At 38.0% G+C, this 18,577-nt stretch overlaps 2 protein-coding genes across 3 annotated transcripts in view; one reads left to right on the top strand and one right to left on the bottom strand.

Annotated features, from left to right (window-relative positions):
* Nucleotides 1-4,635: 4,635 nt before the first annotated feature.
* FRRS1 (ferric chelate reductase 1) overlaps nt 4,636-18,577 on the bottom strand; it is a 72,277-nt gene continuing 58,335 nt past the window's right edge. For both annotated transcript variants that reach the window (XR_012776569.1, XR_012776568.1), the window contains one exon: nt 4,636-4,757. The gene's annotated coding sequence lies outside the window, so the exon portion shown is untranslated. The remainder of the gene's footprint in view (nt 4,758-18,577) is intronic.
* PALMD (palmdelphin) overlaps nt 11,758-18,577 on the top strand; it is a 29,167-nt gene continuing 22,347 nt past the window's right edge. The window contains exons 1-2 of the mRNA XM_075508294.1: nt 11,758-12,127; nt 18,156-18,236. Coding sequence (XP_075364409.1) covers nt 12,083-12,127; nt 18,156-18,236 — 126 coding nt within the window. The 5' untranslated portion in view covers nt 11,758-12,082. The remainder of the gene's footprint in view (nt 12,128-18,155; nt 18,237-18,577) is intronic.

Below are 18,577 nucleotides of genomic sequence, written 5' to 3'. Positions count from 1 at the left end.
GAATTGCAGAGGGCCACTGCAAAGGTCTATTTGTCACATGTAGGCATTATTGTCAGAGAAAAAATATGAAGCACTGCTAATGAAGAATTCTCATGATATGGAGAAGTCCAAAGGAACATAGAGATCTTCAGCTATTCATTCATAATGCTTTGTTATTGATATGAGCCTTGCAAACCAGAGTTTGAAAGGAAAAAAAACAAGCGCCTGATTAGGCAAATTAACTGTTTTCTAATTAAGCAGATTTAAGGCAGACACCATCAGATACTCTCTATAAACTTCTAAAGTGCTGAGATTAACCCAAGCAGACTACTAATTTGGCCTAGTGCATAGGCTAACGAGAATGCAAGACAGATCTTAAACTGTTTATTAATCATTCCACATCTACATGGAATGAGATGGCACCTTGTTCATAAATTATTGTAAACCTTTTCATTACTCAGGAGGATCCAATTACTTAGAATGATTAAATGACAAAATAATTGAATAATCAAAGATGTACAAACCAAAGAATTAAAATAATTCTTATCCCACTTTCATGTCTGAAACCAAGGGTATCTGGATACTAGAGGTAACTGTAAATTACAGAGACAAGCCATTGTCTCACCAGCTAAGAGAGTTCTTGTAAATCAGACCAAAGTTTGTTGGCTCATCACTCAAAAGATCAAGTAAATTAAAGGCAAAGCTAGATTAAAAAAATACAACTAAGAGGTTAATGTAGGATAATAGATTGTAGGATCTAATAATTGTAGGATTCATTCACAGCATGCAGATGGAAGTATATGGGGGAAAAAAAACCAGAATGGAAAGTGGATCCAGAAGCATTGATTTAGCACAAGAGGATTTGTGGCAGTCTCTAGTATATTTGCCTTTCATACCAAATGTTTTTGACAAGCTGTACTACAGATAGTTTTTACCTACAGGAATTAGAAAATCACAAGTGAATCAATACTCCCAAGGAAAGGTTAATTAGAGAACTTAAAGTAATTTTCTAGAAGAGAAACAAGAAGAATCAAGAGTCAAGATGTTTTGTTGATTCACGTTTCTTTCTGAAAGCTCTTTGTAACTAGAATAAAATCCTGATTGTTTCAGTCACGCTCATGATCTTTCAAAGTCTGTCCTATATATCTATTCTTGTATTATTCATGTTGTTTTCAAAACTGGCATTTAATTTCACTCAAAGGCAGTCCTACACCACAAGCATTATACACAACACAACCTAAGGGACCAGTATGTAAGGAATATTTTCAGAATGTCCTACAAGCACTTAAAGCTGCTCTGAAGGTTTCATAATTGCTTAGGGTAGGGACAATTAAACCAGGGGATTCAAACTGTGGTCAGTTTTGACTGCAGCCTGTCAGTGCAGACTATGCACACTGAGAGCTGTCACCCTGGAGAACAGGACCTTCCTCACCAAACACTGACAGAGGTAGACAGATTTGCTCAGGGTTTATAGGATTAATATAGGATAGGAGAAAGACTGAGGATTAGGATAATATCTAGCAGAAATGGGAGGAGGAGGTGGAAGAGGCTGAGGCTCACACAAGGTTTTTTGGAAAGCAGATGCTATCAGTTTAGAGAAATTACCAGCCCGCAGCTCAGGTGTTGCTGTCAGTTTTGCTGAAGCTGTCATAATGACAAGGCAATTAAGACAAAAGGCTGCAAAGGAACGAGGGCTTAGAAGAAGAGTTGGGTTTAACCCCCTAGCAGGAGCCACTGACCAAACCCATTCCAGTACCTGCATCGTCAGTTCTAATTGCTAATTTGCATATGGTAGCACACAACTGGCATGGTTAGCTCCACTCTGGACAACGCAGTGCAAGCACGGGACACTCACACAGCTCTGAAAATTCCCGACACACACCTTCACCTATTTTTCAAGACAGGTCCCAATGTCACAGTCTGAATGTAGACAAACTAAGCTAAACGTAGCTAAAAGTTGTGGTCATCACGTGTAGAAATTACTCCTTTTCTGATCTATATTGCACTTCTTGAGAATTCATGCACATATCTTAAAAAATTGTTTTAACCTAGCTTCAGAAAGCCAGCAATCAGCTCTCCCAATAAGGGGAACTTGTTTCTGAAGTTCTCAGAAGCCAAATGATTACTACAAAAGCCTTTTTCTGCCTCTGTTAAGAACAGGTAACCCTTGACATCTCTTAATTGCAGAAGTTGTTCAATTTGTGGTGGTGGCAAGTTGCATTAAAAAAAGCAAATTCCTTTTTATTTAATCTACTATGCTACAACAAGTATTCAAAATAGGAACCTGAAATCATGATCTGTCAGTATTTTTAACTGAGATATTTACAGAATTATGAAATGAATGAGGGGCTAGGAGATAATATAAGAAATATGCCTACATGATTAAATGGCATGAAGTTCTCTAGATATGAGCAACACATATGAAATGAAACTGTGCCAACCATGAAATAAATTCCATACTGGTAAAAAGAATCAGTTCAGACTAATATGACCTTGCTGTAAGACATTTCTTAGAACTAAAGAGAGCTAAGGTCCCTCAGCTGTGTTTAAGCCAACATTTCCTTCAGATAGATCATTAAGTCCCCAAAAGTGTCTTCCTCTGCTAGCTGGAGGTCCAAATTGATGTTATGGAAGTTGTTTGATCTAATGTCAGTTCTTCAATTTCTGAGCTATAACATTAAACAACAATAAATCAGTGCAACAGTTATTGAGATTTATGGTATAAATTCCAAGCAATGCTTATATAAGTGGCTGTTCCCTAAGAGAATCAAGTGTTAATATGAACTTAGATGAACACGTACTTCACACAATTGGAGAAAGGGTATTTACATAAAGAACATCCTTGAATCTCCGCAGAAAAAAAATTCATGTATAAATAAATTAATTATTAACTTTTTACTGGTGTTTGAAGTGTAGACTACGTGAAAAGATGTTGATGCTTACACTGACTTGTGGTGTTCCTTCACTGAAAGGACAGATTACTGAGTGTGCTACTCATTCCTTGGTTCTTCTCCCATTGCTGAAAATCCACTAGAAACTGAGAATATAAAACTTGTCATACAAGCACTGAGCAGCCACAAGATAATGACAATTTTTCATTACAATCCTGAGCTGCATTAGCCAAAATAAGTAGGAGAACAGAGCAACTAAATTAAAGGATGATAGCAATTAACTAGAACTGCTAGAGTGTTCTTGATTTTTCCTTCAAACACCAAAATTAATTGTGTCCAATCCAGTGATGATTACAAGCAAAAGATGTGGATTAAGTTTCTAATCCAAACCCCAAGAACTGGCTTCCTGAAGCCTCCTAACTCCATAGGCTATAAGTCTGACAATATAGCTAGATCCCTTTTACAGGAAGCTATTATAATACTTTGTGAAATAGGAAATTACCTGACAAGCCCCTTTTCCAGATTAACACTATGCATCAAAACCCTTTTCAAAAATTCATTTCACCTACAGGCTAAATGCAACGGTGTTATTTTCAAATGTAAAAAATGTTTTGCTAAAATAGATGTTTAAAATATTATCCAACTCCAGCCTTTGCAGGCCATCAGTCTCCAGGTGCATTTGGACAGTGAGACATTTATACAAAGACAATTCATACAAAGAAATTTATAATGGATCTCCCAACCAACCAAAGATTCTGCTTGCTATGCTGAAGCGAAATTTGCGAAGACACTCTTCAGAAATTACATCTAATTAAGCAGTACCATGAGCTGCAGATTAGCTTGGCTTTCCTGATGTCACTGGGTAAAGAACTTGTTCACAGCTGAGAAGATATGACAAGAAAAGAGCTTTTATATTCCCCAAAATACTCTTTCATACAACTTGCAGCCAGATTATTTTTTGCATTATTCATGGATTGTAATAAAATGTTAACCTTTGATCTGCCGTGTTTGAAAGGCCTATTCAGCCTTCAGGGGGAAGAAGAAAAAAAAGGGGAAAGAAAAGGTTTCCCCACAATGTGTTTAGTCTGTAAAGGTAAATTTACATGTAACAGCTTAGTTTATCTAACATCTTACCACCACTTCCCTTTCTTCCTACTCCTCCCTCCTCTTCCCCTGCTCTTTCCCCCTCCTTTGCATTTTCCAGTAGCCACAGTTCCACCCTCCGCACCCTTCCTTTACCACATTTTGGCACTCATCAGACTTCTCTGGGCAATGATTTGACTCACTAGCTCAGCAATAGCCACCTTTTTGCTTGGTTAGTTCCCTGCCAGCTTAGCAAGCAGATTCAGTGACCAGACAGCCAAGTAGTCTGTGGGAATACCTGTCCAAGACTGAGAGAGAGAAGCAGGATGCCTCTCCTCAGCACCACACAGCCATTATATCAAACTCCTCACGTAATTTCACCCTAAGCGAATACCGAGCAAACAGTATAATATCACTTGGAGGATCCACTTCAGATTCAGGTGAAAAGAAGGAAGATAATATTACCTTTCTGGTAAGAAAATGTAGCTATGAAACAGGTCTGAAATCTGGACAATCAAAACAAATCTTACAAGAAAAATAAAGGAAACCATATTAGACCAAGGGTTTTCGCTCCTCGTTAATAATCACCACTCTAAGGTAAGGGGATGAGTAAATATACAGTGCTATGAGAAGCAGAAGTGAAATATTTGAATCTGTTGAGAAACATACGTTGGTGACATACTCTCACAGGCATCCGGATGACTATTAGCTTCAGCTGCTTGTGTTGCATCGCTTGGTGCTCCATGCAGTAGGCGTCAGCCATTCAGTCAGAGTCCCCGTGTTATTCAGATGACCTACCCGGCACTGCAAACAAACAGGGGACAGCTGAAGTTAACAGTCTGAATGACTGACAAGTTGAGAGTTTTTCTCAGCCACTGCTTCCAAACAACAAACTCTTCAGAAAAAAAATAGGTCTTCTTCACTGAAGAAAACAGGCCTGTATTTGCAACAAGTGTTATCTGCCATAAATATTCTTATCAGCTCTGCTAACAATAAAGTTTTGCATAATCTTATCACGTATTTTTTTCCGTTAATACTTGGAAAGGCTTACGCAAAACAAATTGTATGTGGGATATTTTTTGCCCACCCACAGCACAGGATACTGAATATCTGGAAGCACAGGAAGGATTGCCAGAGTCTGAAGTCATCGTGTTTTCACAGCAGTTTCAAGTTTCAGATAAATAGCTAAGCATACATACTTATTATACACATCAGTATAAGGTCTCTCGTGGTCCCTGGACCACGATAGTAAGGTAAGCCTGAGGCCTGCAAGATGGCTAAGTTCTGGCAGCAGTGAGTTGCTAGATGAAGAATCACATTTCCTCCATCTTCTCTTACTGCTCATCTCCCAGCCAGAATCCTATTCCTTCTTACTCTCTAATGCTACTGCTCCTCTCACCTCCCATTGAGCCTATTCAGCTCACTGGCATAGTGGATACCCATGGATTTGGGGGTTTAGGTTTGGTTTTTGTTGTTGGTTTGTTTTTTTTTTTAATTACTTTCCTGACAGATTAGCAAATTCAATTGATTCACAGGGCAGTCAGAGAAAGGAAAGTGGCTGGAAAATGTGGCTGGAAGTGTGGGTGGAGAAAGCAGTAATTCCTTTTTGCTCTGATGAGAGCTATCAGATAAGGTTCCTCCCATCTTGCAGAACACCTGAGCTCCAGTGCTCAGGGTGGACCTTGCTACAGGCACTTAGGCAGCTTCCCAGGGGAGCAGAGCAAGTACTCTGCCCATGCCTCAGGAGATGGGAATCAACTGATGTAATCTACGCAGCTTCCATTCTTCAGCCTGCAGTCAAGAGGTTGGTCATTAGGGGAACCTGCTGAATGGCTTCACCACCTCCAGTCCTGTCCCTGCCTCTTCTGCACGCCCCCACCCAGCTGCAGAAGAAAGATCTTCTCCTAAGCAATTCCTACTTCAGCTCTGTCTTCTATACCAAATCATCTATACTTTCAAGGCTTCCACCAGCAACACTTCTACTCAGAGAAACTACACCTGGCAGTAAGCGTTCACAAAAATATCTCTGCAAGGCCCTAATTTTGCTCTGCAATCCTACTGAGGCCTATTAGACCCAAACACCGCTATTGTTCTCTTTGTGTTCTCCGAGAGCATCAGGAAACAAGAATCAGAAGAATACATCATGCAGTTTACCTTACTATGGACAGCACAGTACCCCTGTGGGTTTTGTTACTTTCCCCAGGATTTGGCCCTGGTTATGGGGTATTTGGTTTCGCCTAATGAAACACAACCAACTACACAAGAACTAAAGCTGGTTCTCAGAGCCCTGCTAAAAATTCCCCACACAGTTGGCTGGGTGGGATTTAAAACTCCGCACTATTCTTAGAAGTGTGTATCTGCAGCAGTTGGAAAATGCTGGGTTGCAAGCAATGCATTCCACAACATGTTTAAGGCTCTGATCCTGAGTATTTCAGACTCTTTGTGGCTTTATTTATTTCAGTTTACATTTTTTTAAAAAACAAACACGATCCTATCACTTATCTAGGCACCTGAACACATTCTGTTAAGAAGCTCACATTTAATATCACCACAGTAATTACACTTAAACTATTCACTGAACTGTGATTTTTAAATGAGAGACAACAGAGTTTGTTAAAGCTGCTTTGGAAAGCCTCCCACGTTCAGAGTTCTGTAAAACGTTTCCAAATTACATGAGGCCAAGAACTGACAAGTGTCTGGGTACATGAAAAAGACTACAAAAAATATGTTTAACTGATTAAAAAATAATGAATAGACTTTGACAAAGTTGACTGTGTAATTTTAGAAAATAGGGGCAAGATGATCTGTATTTAGCACAATAGCATTTATAGCTAGGCTCCACTGTGCATACAATATACACACCTACCATGGAAGAGATGGCGGAGCCTGTGCTGCATTCTAAAACTTCTCTATAATATTGAAAGATATCTGACAAGCCGATTTATTATAAAATATGATTAAAATAATCAATGTTTTAAAAACAATTGAAGGCAATGACCAACAGCTGTTTCTTTAGTTGAATTTTAAAGACTTAATATATTCAATTATGAATAGCAACAGGAAGGGAGTTGTACCAACAGAAACATAATAGTTCAAGGCTTTTCCTCCCGGAGATTCAGGGTGTGTGTCTACTCAAACAAGTAAAGAAGGTAGAATTTACCTTCATAAAACTGTATAAAACTGAGATACTCAGATATTGTTTCGCTTCAATGAGAGGACTCAAGAAATTCATTATGTTAAAAGACCTGCCTAATAAGGAATTACTTCTCCAAAATTGGCCTTCAAGGAAGAATTTTAATCCCTCCTGAGAGCTGGCAGAGGTTTTTTTATGAACTTCCTCTAAGATCCTAAAAATGTACACATTTTTTTCTAATTTCTAATATCGTATCATTTGATGGAGGGACATGAGGCTTTTTTCTTTTTTTTTTTTCCCCCCTGATTTATCACATATCTTTAAGCATACTGGCTAATATAGTCTGGACTGACTAAAGTATAAAAGAAAGCATCTTAAGTTTTATTCACCTGATAAGGGTCAGGCAATCCCACACACTAAACAGGTCATTAGATTAAAGATTTAGTGACCAACAGAAACTGAGAGGCTAGAAAGCTATAGATGTATGACCCATAGAAGGAAATCAAGCAATAAGAAAGTCTCCCATAGACATGCTACACATGACTAGTCTGGTAGTTATATGTACCCCTAGATGCAATATTTAAACATGTACAAGTACCCATAAAGATACCTAATATCTGTACTAATTACTACTAATTATTTTTTATATATAAAATATATATTTGCATATATACACATATTCATGTATATAAAATTATATTCTGCAGATAGTCTTTAACTTTGTCTCTCTAGGTTATCCTCACTTTAAAGTTGGGGTTTTTTCCCCTGTTATTAACACACACATTTTTCATTAAATACCTTCCAGTTTAGCTTGCAATTTATGACTTGATGGATACATGAAAATATGTTATTTATAATATGAAAGAAATCAGGTTAAAGCAAAACAAATTTAATGCGATAGGTGCTGCTTCTGGCTAGTATTCTTCCCCTGGACTTCAAGCCTTTTATTTACTGCTAAGTTTTCCATCACTGAGAAGTGTAACTGTCTTAAGCATTTTAGCCAAAAAAAATAGCACCATGATGAACCCCACTAGAGTTCCTTAGCTGGATGTATCCTAGACAAAAGCTGCTTGCTGCTTATTGTGCAACATTAATGTACTGTTGACTGAAACAGCTGGAATTACTTTGCAGACTAATGGTGGAAATGGCCTTCAAAAGCAATCTTTGAGTGAGACAAAGGAACCTTGTTTCTTTTGGGAAATAAGATACAGCTAAAGAGAAAGTCTAAAAAAAAAAATTTTGGGGGAGCAACTGGCCAAAGGCTTCAGTTGCCTATTTGTATGCATTTCATCTGGAATAAACAAAAGGGTTTAGATCTTCAAATTTCTATTTCTTGTTGGCTTATTTTTCACCTTTAAAATGCAAAATCTTGGTTCTAGCTGGAGAAGAGACTGTTTCTCAATCAGCTGAGGCATCCCAGACACCAGACCTTTGAGTCAATTGACAGGATGCTGCAGCAGACATTTTCAAGGAGGGACCTTCAATAAAATTTATCTCCTCTCCATTCCTCTGCGGTCAGAGATTCAAGGCTACACACAGACAGATGCATAGTGGCAGTACCTTCGCTTATTGTAAGAATATAAAATTCACTTTGATACCAAGTCCAAAACGCCCTTTTCCTGTTTTAAACACAGCTACAGAAGGCAGCTCATCATAAAGCAAAACAATCAGACTAGTTAAGACGCACAAAATGGTGATTCATGAACTCAGTGACCACTCTTTCCAGAAAGTATAGGCTATGTTTTCAACTGATAACAATCTGATCAACTCCATTCACTTCAAACTCGCTTTTTCAAAAAGCGAAAGCTTCTTGCTCCTTACCTTTAATGAGATGTTTCTTTTTAGAAGCAATTGTTTGCTACTACAATAATCTGTAACTCACTGTACATGTATTACCTTAGGTTAATGATTTGTTTCAAAAGAAATCCCAGTGCAATGAGTAAGAACAGAACTGAGGATGGTTTTGTTTGTAGAGTATGGCCAGGGACAGCCGCTACAGTTCTGAAGTGACAGGATTTCTCTATGCCAGTACCCAGACTTTGCTTCAAAAATGGACAACAGAACTTGCATTTCCAGCTGTGAAAGTGCTTCTGTGGTCCTACTGCTAGATTTTGGTTCAGGATATTGCATTCTTCTAAATTCCCACCCATTTTTTCTTTAAGATTTCATAATGCAACTGTTTCACCTTGTGCTTTAGATTCTCATTATTACTCCTACATTAGGTACCTAGTGCAAAATGGAAATGAACAAAGGAAGAAATGGAGCCAAAAAAAATCCAACTTGTATGACTCATCATGAGATACAACAAACATTTTCTGCATAACTCAGAGAATCTGTTCTACCAAAAGAAAAATATACAGTTGCCAGTTACAGAAACACAGGCTAACACATTATTCTTCCAAAAGTTCATTGTTTTGTTTTGTTTTTTTTTTCCCTTAAACTTGCAGAATAGGTAGCTAGGTTCCTCTGGATATATTTCTGGCAGGCAAGTTCTGAAAACTCTTGTTCCAAGAATCCTGTGGACTGAAAACACAGCTGTTGAGATTCACTGATCTAACTTATAACACCATGGATACTCCTATTGGTGAAGCAGGCTTAAGGGGCAGACAAAATGACAGCTGGTCCATTTCTTCTCTTGCACATAAATCCCATTTAGAATAGGATTAAGATAACTGGAAAACAACCTATTGACTGAATAACAGATCCTGCCTAGCAAGGGGATATATATGATTTAAACAATTTAAAATGTTTAAAGTGGGCTTTAAATATTTTCTTAATAATGGTCACTTAAAAAGGGAAGCAACATTTTAGAAACTATCTTCAGGATACTTCAAAATCTGGGGGTTTAGACTACGGAAAGACATGTTAAATACTTTTCTGGTCTGTAAATATGTAACATCCACAATTAAGGCTTTTAAAAGCATTTAACTAATTTTGGAGCATAAAGTTAGGAAAATATTTTAGATCATAAAAATTCAAAGCAATGCAATCCCATTGATTCTAATTTGAATTTGAAATACTGATCTAATTTTTCCACCCATTGAGAATGAAATCCCATTTATATCAGAGTACAGATTCTGGCCCAAAACAGACTTCCTTACTTCTGATGTAATCATTTGCTGCTTTAAATATTTTTAAACATTTTGAAGTCCACATACACACTTAAATTTTAAGATGAACTTCACAGAAGACAAAAATGAAATAAGTTTGGGGTTTTTTTTCAAAATATAATAAGGCAGGCTATACTAATTCATGAAAGATTAAACAGAAATTGTCTCTCTATTGGCTTCTGCAGCAAGAAAATATTTAATTCACTGGGGTCGCTGAATTTATTCTCAAATCCATAAACGGAATGCATTTACATTCCCATGTAATCTGTCTCTTGATATACCTCAGTACACTTGCCTTTGAACTTCACATTTGCTTTTATGTGGTATTTTTTTTAATTTTGGGTGCTGACCAAATAAGGCATATATTAATATTAAAAAAAAAACCCAACACTTCACTGGAGAAGAAAACATGGGGTCTTTGCAAGTTTGAACAAAACCTCAAGGTGGATCACAGTATAAACAAAACATTAATGCATCCTTAATCCCAGTGTGGAGGGGGATAGTCTGCTTGTGTATATGGATGAGTGATGACATACTAGAAAGGTGGAAATAGAAATTAAATATTGATTCATATTGAATTATGAGGATGTAACTTCACCGTCAAGTGTTCAATTCTGTAACATCTTAGAATTTGCTAGTAATGAGCCTGATTGGCCACCAAGATTCAGGTCACTGTACTGAGATGTAAAGTAAAACCCCTCACCAAATCCTGCTGAGTTTAGTCATCTCAACGAATTAGCAGGGAAAAAAACCAAACATGCTGGCTGACTGACTGTCCTGTTGGTGTCCTTACAAAGACTTAAGTTACATGATACTGAGGGTAACAAAGGGATTCCAGATGCACATTACACCTTTATGCTGTCTGAATTCAGCTTTATCTTGCTTAGAATTTTTTCCATAACTGGATTTTACTAGAGGCAGTTCCACTTGTTTTGCAGGTTTCCTAGATTGATTTTGGAAGGCTGACTCCCACTCATATAATTGAAAAGGTCAAAGTGTACGTCGTCCCTTAAGGAGCATAATGCTGTTTTCAGCAGAATTCCACCGCAAAAAAACCTTCAAGTCAGCTGAATGGAAATCCAGCGTGAGAGCCACTGGCATTTTAGACTCATCTTGGTAACACTGAAATGATGATCCTGAAATCCTTACTTAGATAAAGCTTCCCCTGAGTCCTAGATAGCTGACCAGTAATTGCACAGATTAACACTTGCATTCAATGACAGATCTGATTGCTTAAAGTTTATTTTACTTTAGGTTAGCAGTTCTAAAACATTATTCCAGCTCTGAATACAGCTTCTCTAAAAATTTCATCTAGGAAACTAAATTAAAACTGCCATATCAAAAAAAACCATGCCATCTACAGTGCTAACATTACAACAGGTTAAAACACACAGGTGAAATAAGTTTCATAAGAAATAGGAACACTTAATAAGTTCAAAATATCTGTTTATCACCAGAAGCGTAGACAAAGGGAAGAAAGAGAAATAGGAACATAATAAAAGTTTACTTCTACCATGGTCCTGGAAGATTCTGTTTTGGGCATCTAACAGTTAAAGAAGCAATGGCACGCTAACTGAGCACATTAAAACAAAGAGTTGGCAGCTTCTGAAGGAAAAGGGCTTGTGCTCCACTGTTCCAACTTGTCAGTCAACTCATGCCAGCACTCTCCACGTCTGCCTCTTCTACACACCCTCATTACATGTGTCTGTCTGGACTGATCTGCTCATCTGTTCAGGGACTCTCCTGACAAGTCAAAAATTCTGCCTTCTCTCTGCTCTGGAATTGGATCAAATCACCTCAGCTTTTTTTGTAGCCCCACCAGGAGGCTTTTTGCTTATGGTCTCATTCTGTTTTCCTTCACTACTTCTCCGTTTTTGATTTCTAGAATGGAGGAAGCCGAATTGCTGAAAGAAAGATTCCAGGCCATAACAGTAAGTGCTTATAGTTATAACTCGCTTTTTTTAAAAAAAAAAAAAAAAAAAGCTTGGAAGTAGTATTGTGTTAATGAGCTACTGTGTTTTCTGAAGAATTATTTATGCCAGGATGGAAAAAGAAAGAGGCTGAAATTGTTACTTTTTAATTATGGTTTATAAGCTATTGCTTTAAGACAGCAAAGTTGCCTGTACTGACTTTATTATGGTTTGTATTGCACTTTCAAATTAAATTCAAAGCAGTGAAAGCATGTGTGCAAATCACTAGTGGACAGTCTAAAATACATATTACTATCATCACAACTGAATGTTTGCCTGAAGGACAGCAGGTCAAAAGGCAGCTAGAGAATTCCAGAACAAATCGATTTTCCCATTTCACAACAAAACCGAGAGATGAAAGGTTTTTGGCTTTGCATTGTGGAATTAAATACAATTTCTGAATTATTGATAATCTATCATAAATATTGCTGTCTGAAAAGTAAAAAAGGACAAGCTTGGATTAAGCAAATTCCTACCTGTCAGTTTTCAGAGGGAAAAAAAAAAAAAAAGGACTCGGTGAAGTTTATGCTGAAGACATTAGAAAAGGTTTTCCGTTTCTCTTCTAAAGGGAAATCTGATTGAAAAGATTTATTGTGTTTTAAAGGAACTACTGAGTTATTTTTTAAAGGAATATAACCTGATGTAACAAAAATGGCTGAATCCAAATTCTCCTCTGATTTGATCTCCACTGAAACCTATTCAGTTACAAAAGAATTAAACCGAAACAAAATTTGGCCCTTTGGGATGAAAGGAAAGCTGCAGAAGGATCACTCGCTGTCACAGGCAATCTTTAAAAACAAATAGTGGGAACAAAGTTATTTTTCACAGTCTTAGCATGATAGATTAGTTGTGAAACAAAAACTACTGGCTGAATAATGGTGGGCAGAGTTAAAAAAATACCTTATTGGAACCAAAATAAATGTGAGAAGGCATAATTGGAAACCTACAGGAGTTGAATAGGATGGGTTTTAATGTGGTTGGGTTTTAATTACGACACCTGATAAAAGCCAACAGGCCCATTTATCATATTTACTTGAAACGTGACTCAAGGCCACAATAAGGTAATTTGAAATGTTTTAGAGAATTTAGAGTACGTTTGTTTGTTTAACTGTAATGGTGTTTGCACCAGACTCATAATCTGGACTTTGTCTCTAACGTACTGGCTCAAAAGATAAGAAATGTTTTAGCGCTCCAGAGAAGTCCAGGCCTTGCAATGTTTTATACTTCCTGGTATCTGGCAGGAGGAATGGGGCAGCGTGCTTACCTCATGAGGACTCCTATGAACATACTAGGGTTAGCATCCTCTGGCTGCATCTTTGCCTTCAGATGAATACTGGAGAGGTATTTTTTTAAGAAACTGTGACAGCTTCCAGTGTCTTGCATTACAGGAAATAAGAAATCATATTTGGGTTCTGGCCATAACATCATTTATTACACTTGCTGCATAAAGGAACTATTTGCTCTCTACTGTCATCAATTGAGAGCATTTAAGTGAAACACTCAGTGTATTTGTTACAATGCACTGCAGAAATGAAGGAGCCTAAATAAGGTGAAGTTATCATCAAGAATCTGCAATATGAGTTGTCTAAGAAAACAACACATTACAATTACAGTTGCGAGTTACTCAGTGGCTCTGGGAAGGTTTGTCCCAAGCAACAAACCTGGGAATTTCAAGTCCTACCTACAAGGTATATGTTGTAAAGTATCTAGCAGAGGCTAGCAAGAGGCACTCAGAGCAGTAAAAAACTACACTTGCACTAAAACCTGATTGGTTTATGTTGTTAAATGCCTGGACCCTTTACAGCATCTGGCTCTCACAGAGCCACTAGAGGTTTTCAAATTCTTTTTCATATCTTCTCTATGTAGCAAAGCAAAAAGAAAAACCCTATTACTATTATTATTTTCAGATTTTTATGCTCCCATGGCTCTGAAAAGGAACAATTTTTCTCTATTATATAGCTTCCACCTGCTGCTGGTATATATCCAATATAACAAGTAAAAAATAAAACGCATCCATTTTGTTAGAGAGACTGTCGTATTGTAAAATACAAAAGCTTTAGCATTTGCTGTGGCAAACATGTTGAGACAAAACAGTCAAAGAGGAACCTTCGGCTTAATCCTTTCTCATCAAATCCTCCATTCTATGGGAAAACAAAAATGACAGAAGATTTGAATTATGATTAAAGATTTGAATTATGACATTTCTGCAGTCTCATGCCATCAGACTAAAGTGTCCATACCTCCAAATAAGACCCCTCAATAACCAAACATTACATCTGGAAAACTATATGAAAACAAAAATACATCAGCTAAAACATTAGCTGCTGCTCCATTGGCCTTGACAGTACATGGCATCTGCCATGGGACCAAGCAGACCAACATTGGCACCACTGTGGGACACTGACACAAACTAATGGACTTGGCACACAAGATAGCTAGCAAGACACTGCTCCATAGATGCGCTTCCCTTCCTTTCAGATAGATCAAATTTAGAATACAATTCTTTTCTACGCTCAAAAGTCAGGAAAGATCCCTATGTGTTTCAGTAGGAGTGAAAGTTAGGACCAAGGCTCAAGTCTCACCTTGCACTGATGCACAACAGAGAGGAAGGGATGAAGGTGCTCTTTCATAAAAAGCAAATCTTGCCCACATTAACAAGAGCCTAGTAAGAGAGGATTAGAGGACTTCTGCCAGCAACGTGATTATCTACAGGGGCAGAGTATGAAGTTTAGCAGAAGCATAGATCTCTCAGCTCTCTAGGAATAAACATTTATTCTATTACACGTATAGTCAAAGCTTTATACAGTAAGACATGATTTGCAGACAAAGCATAGCAGAATACACTGTAGGAAGTGTCCTAACAGGTTTTAAAAATTATTCTGGCAACACAAGGTTCAAAAAGGTTCCTCATACATCTTCCTTGAATTTAGCTTCTAGCATTAGACTTTCAGCTTTCTTTGACTAGATATATAAAGGACAATCTTTTTCAACCTATTTAATCTGGATAGTTGTATAATGGATGTTTATTACCAACCAGTGAAATTAAAACATTCTAGAACACCAAAGGATACAAGTAGAAAACTTTAACAGAAAAAATATGGTATGCAAAAGAAACATAGACCTCTAACAAGAGAAACAGGCAAAAGTTTCATTACTGAATAGGTTCCTTATTACACAGTTAATTTAAAATGCAGTTATTTGTGCCTTTACACTCTGGTTTCTTTCTGCACAGTATTTTTGTGTACCACTTCTCATTTCAGACTGCCCAAACTCTTAGTACACATCTCCACTGGTATAAAAAGAATATTTAAATTTACTTCAAATATTTTTTAATAGTATAAACCAAGTAAAAGTTTCATCTCTGGCTAAGAATCTTATCCAGACTTCAGTAAAGAGGAAAAAGTGGTTTCCTCAAGAATTGTAACAATCCGTAAGCACAAGCTCTTGTCGCACTTTGCTCATTTAATGATGGGTTATTTAAAGGCCATTTATACAATGAGATCAGGAATATTTCCTACTTAAGGAAAGGTGTGAAGGTCAAAGACCAGATGCTATGCCTCCAAAATCAGGACTGGCTAAGTAAAATCCAGCCTAGCAGCTCTTGGATAAAGTCTCTTGTCCTGGTTTCAGCTGAGACAGAGTTAATTTTCTTCGTAGCGGCTGGTATGGGGCTATGTTTTGGATTTGTGCTGAAGACAGTGTTGATAATACAGAGATGTTTTAGTTGCTGCTGCACTAGTCAAGGACTTTTCAGCTTCCCGTGCTCTGCCAGGTGCAGAAGAAGCTGGGGGGGGACACAGCCAGGATAGTTGATCCAAACTGACCAAAGGGCTATTCCATACCACATGACGTCATGCTCAGTATATAAAGCTGGGGAAGAAGAAGGAAGGGGGGGACATTTGGAGTGATGGCGTTTGTCTTCCCAAGTAACCATTACGCGTGATGGAGCCCTGCTTTCCTGGAGATGGCTGAACACCTGCCTGCCCATGGGAAGTAGCGAATGAATTCCTTGTTTTGCTTCGCTTGCGTGCGCAGCTTTTGCTTTCCCTATTAAACTGTTTTTATCTCAACCCTCAAGTTTTGTTACTTTTGTTCTTCCGATTCTCTCCCCCATCCCACCGAGGGGGAGTGAGCGAGCGGCTGCGTGGTGCTTAGTTGCCGGCTGGGGCTAAACCACGACAGTCCTTTTTGGCGCCCAACGTGGGGCCCGAACCCACGACCCTCTAAAAAGGGACATTGCAGTAAAATTACATACTGTAGTGATCCTAAATCAGTAGCTTTGTGTATTAAAGAACATTGGCAAAACTCAAAACCACTACAGAGATGAAGGTAGCATGTATTTTGAGGCAAGATCCCTACCTGCTCTGTGCATTAGAGGCAGACTAACACCATAAAGGAAAAATTGTAAAGTACAGATGGTGTTTATAGATGGCTACTGCACTTTACAGACTGCAAGAGAAAAGAGATCACATACTCATTCATCTACTAAACCCCAGCATACCATCAGTTGCGCTTGGGCAGCCTGTAGTCCTGCCCTCAATCTCCACAAGGCAAGGTGGTTTCTTCTGCTTCCTACCCTCCAACAAAGTGTCCCCATAGCCTGTGGCCCCACTGCTAATTTCTAATTTCCCAGTAACAGTGAAGTGATTCAGCCAAGCACACTACAGCTCTTCCTGTTTCCAAATCCCAGATCCCAGGGAAACAGTGGAGAACAACTCCCAGCCTTATGCCCAGCACTTCCTTCTTACTGACTTTCTACACTCCTTACACACAGCTGGTTCCTCAGGTGAGCTGAAAGGGCAAGTCTCTTCTTATGTTTGTGAAGAACTTAACTCCTTCTTAAACCACACTTGTCTGAAAACAGACTTTTAAAGAAACCTATCAGTAATCTGTTCCAATTGAAAGGAAAGGGGGATTAGCCTCCACTCAGGAAGCATGTCTGCACAGGACAACAGATGATTTCATTTACTTCCCTAAAACATACCAAGAAACAAGTGCAAAAGTTGCCATGTCCAGTAACAGGATTTTATAGCATTAAGGCTGACCAAGAGAATAGCCTGTTAATACAGTTTGTAAGAGTAAAAGTTAGCTTCCTTTGGCATGATTTCTTTCCGACTGGCTGCTGAGAACATAAAGTACTAAATCGTGTTTGGCCTCATATAGAGGAGCCACAAGGATATTCTACATGACAGCAGCTATCCAAAGACACAAGAGGCTCAAGTGTTGCCAGCGTTCAGAAACTGTTCACCATTTCCTTTTTTCTATAATCTGTAGCAAAAAGGGTGAAGGCAGCACTATGATAGATCGGTAGTATTTGAGGTTTTTCTTTCTGAAGTTCAGCAGCCATGAAAACAGACTTTGCACAGACAAAAACCTTTGTTTTGGGTTTTGGTTTTTTTTTAAATTGAGAGGCAACAACAACATATATGAAACACACTACATTTCTCTGTGTTCACCTTTACCGCTATTTGACTAATGAAATAAATTTCTATGTCTTTATTCCTGTTTATTTCAGCTACTAGCCACAAGATACATAAGCTCAGGGCCAGATTCACCAACAGCCCATTTCATTTAGTGATGTATCACAGCTGCACCATGCAGACTCTTTCCTCTCCTAAATGATGTGTGGGCTGCCTTAGGAATTTTGGTCAGGACCTCATTTTGCATGTACAGTTGTGCTCAAATGTTATTTCTTCCTGTTTTCTTCCCTTACCCTTCCCAACAGTAAATTATTTTTAATTTGGATCATCCCTGCTTTGTGGTCATTAACATGTTTAAACATACTTCAGAGAAAAAGTATGGAAACTGTACCTGCATAAGACACGAGTTGTTGCTGCTAAGAATTATGCACTCCCTGAGCACCACGTAAGCTTTAAAATAAGGCTTTATTTGCATGGATTGATTTCACCCTACTGAACAACACTTGAACAATTTTTTTTAGTACAAGTTATTTCTCTAAGCAAAGTTTTATTGTTCTTTTAATTTGTAGGACAAAAGAAAACTGCAAGAAGAAATTACACAGAAACGTCTAAAAGTGGAAGAAGAAAAAATGAAACACCAGCATTTAAAGGTAAGTAAAGCGTTGGATTTATGTAACTCAAGATAGCCTCAAGTTGTTCAGCATGAATAAAGGTTTTGGATTTTGGAATGCAAATCTTCATGCATTTAAGTCATGCTTTTACTGTCAAATTTTCACAGCTTTTTGGAGTCTAGCCAGGACTCCATTTGACTTTAATAAGCATCACCTTTTGAAAAAAAATTACACTCAGGAGCTAATGTTATTTGATCACTCTCATGGCATAAAATGAGATCATAACCAGGAATAACTCACAGCTGAAAATTAAGCCTCACATTTCAGACTGGGTGTGTTCACTCCTTAATTCCACTACAGCAAACTTGCTTGGTACAGGG

This window comes from Mycteria americana, chromosome 7 (assembly GCF_035582795.1).
Source record: "Mycteria americana isolate JAX WOST 10 ecotype Jacksonville Zoo and Gardens chromosome 7, USCA_MyAme_1.0, whole genome shotgun sequence".
NCBI lineage: Eukaryota > Metazoa > Chordata > Aves > Ciconiiformes > Ciconiidae > Mycteria > Mycteria americana.
Note: the sequence above shows the minus strand (reverse complement) of the source record. Positions and strands in the feature narration are given on the sequence as shown.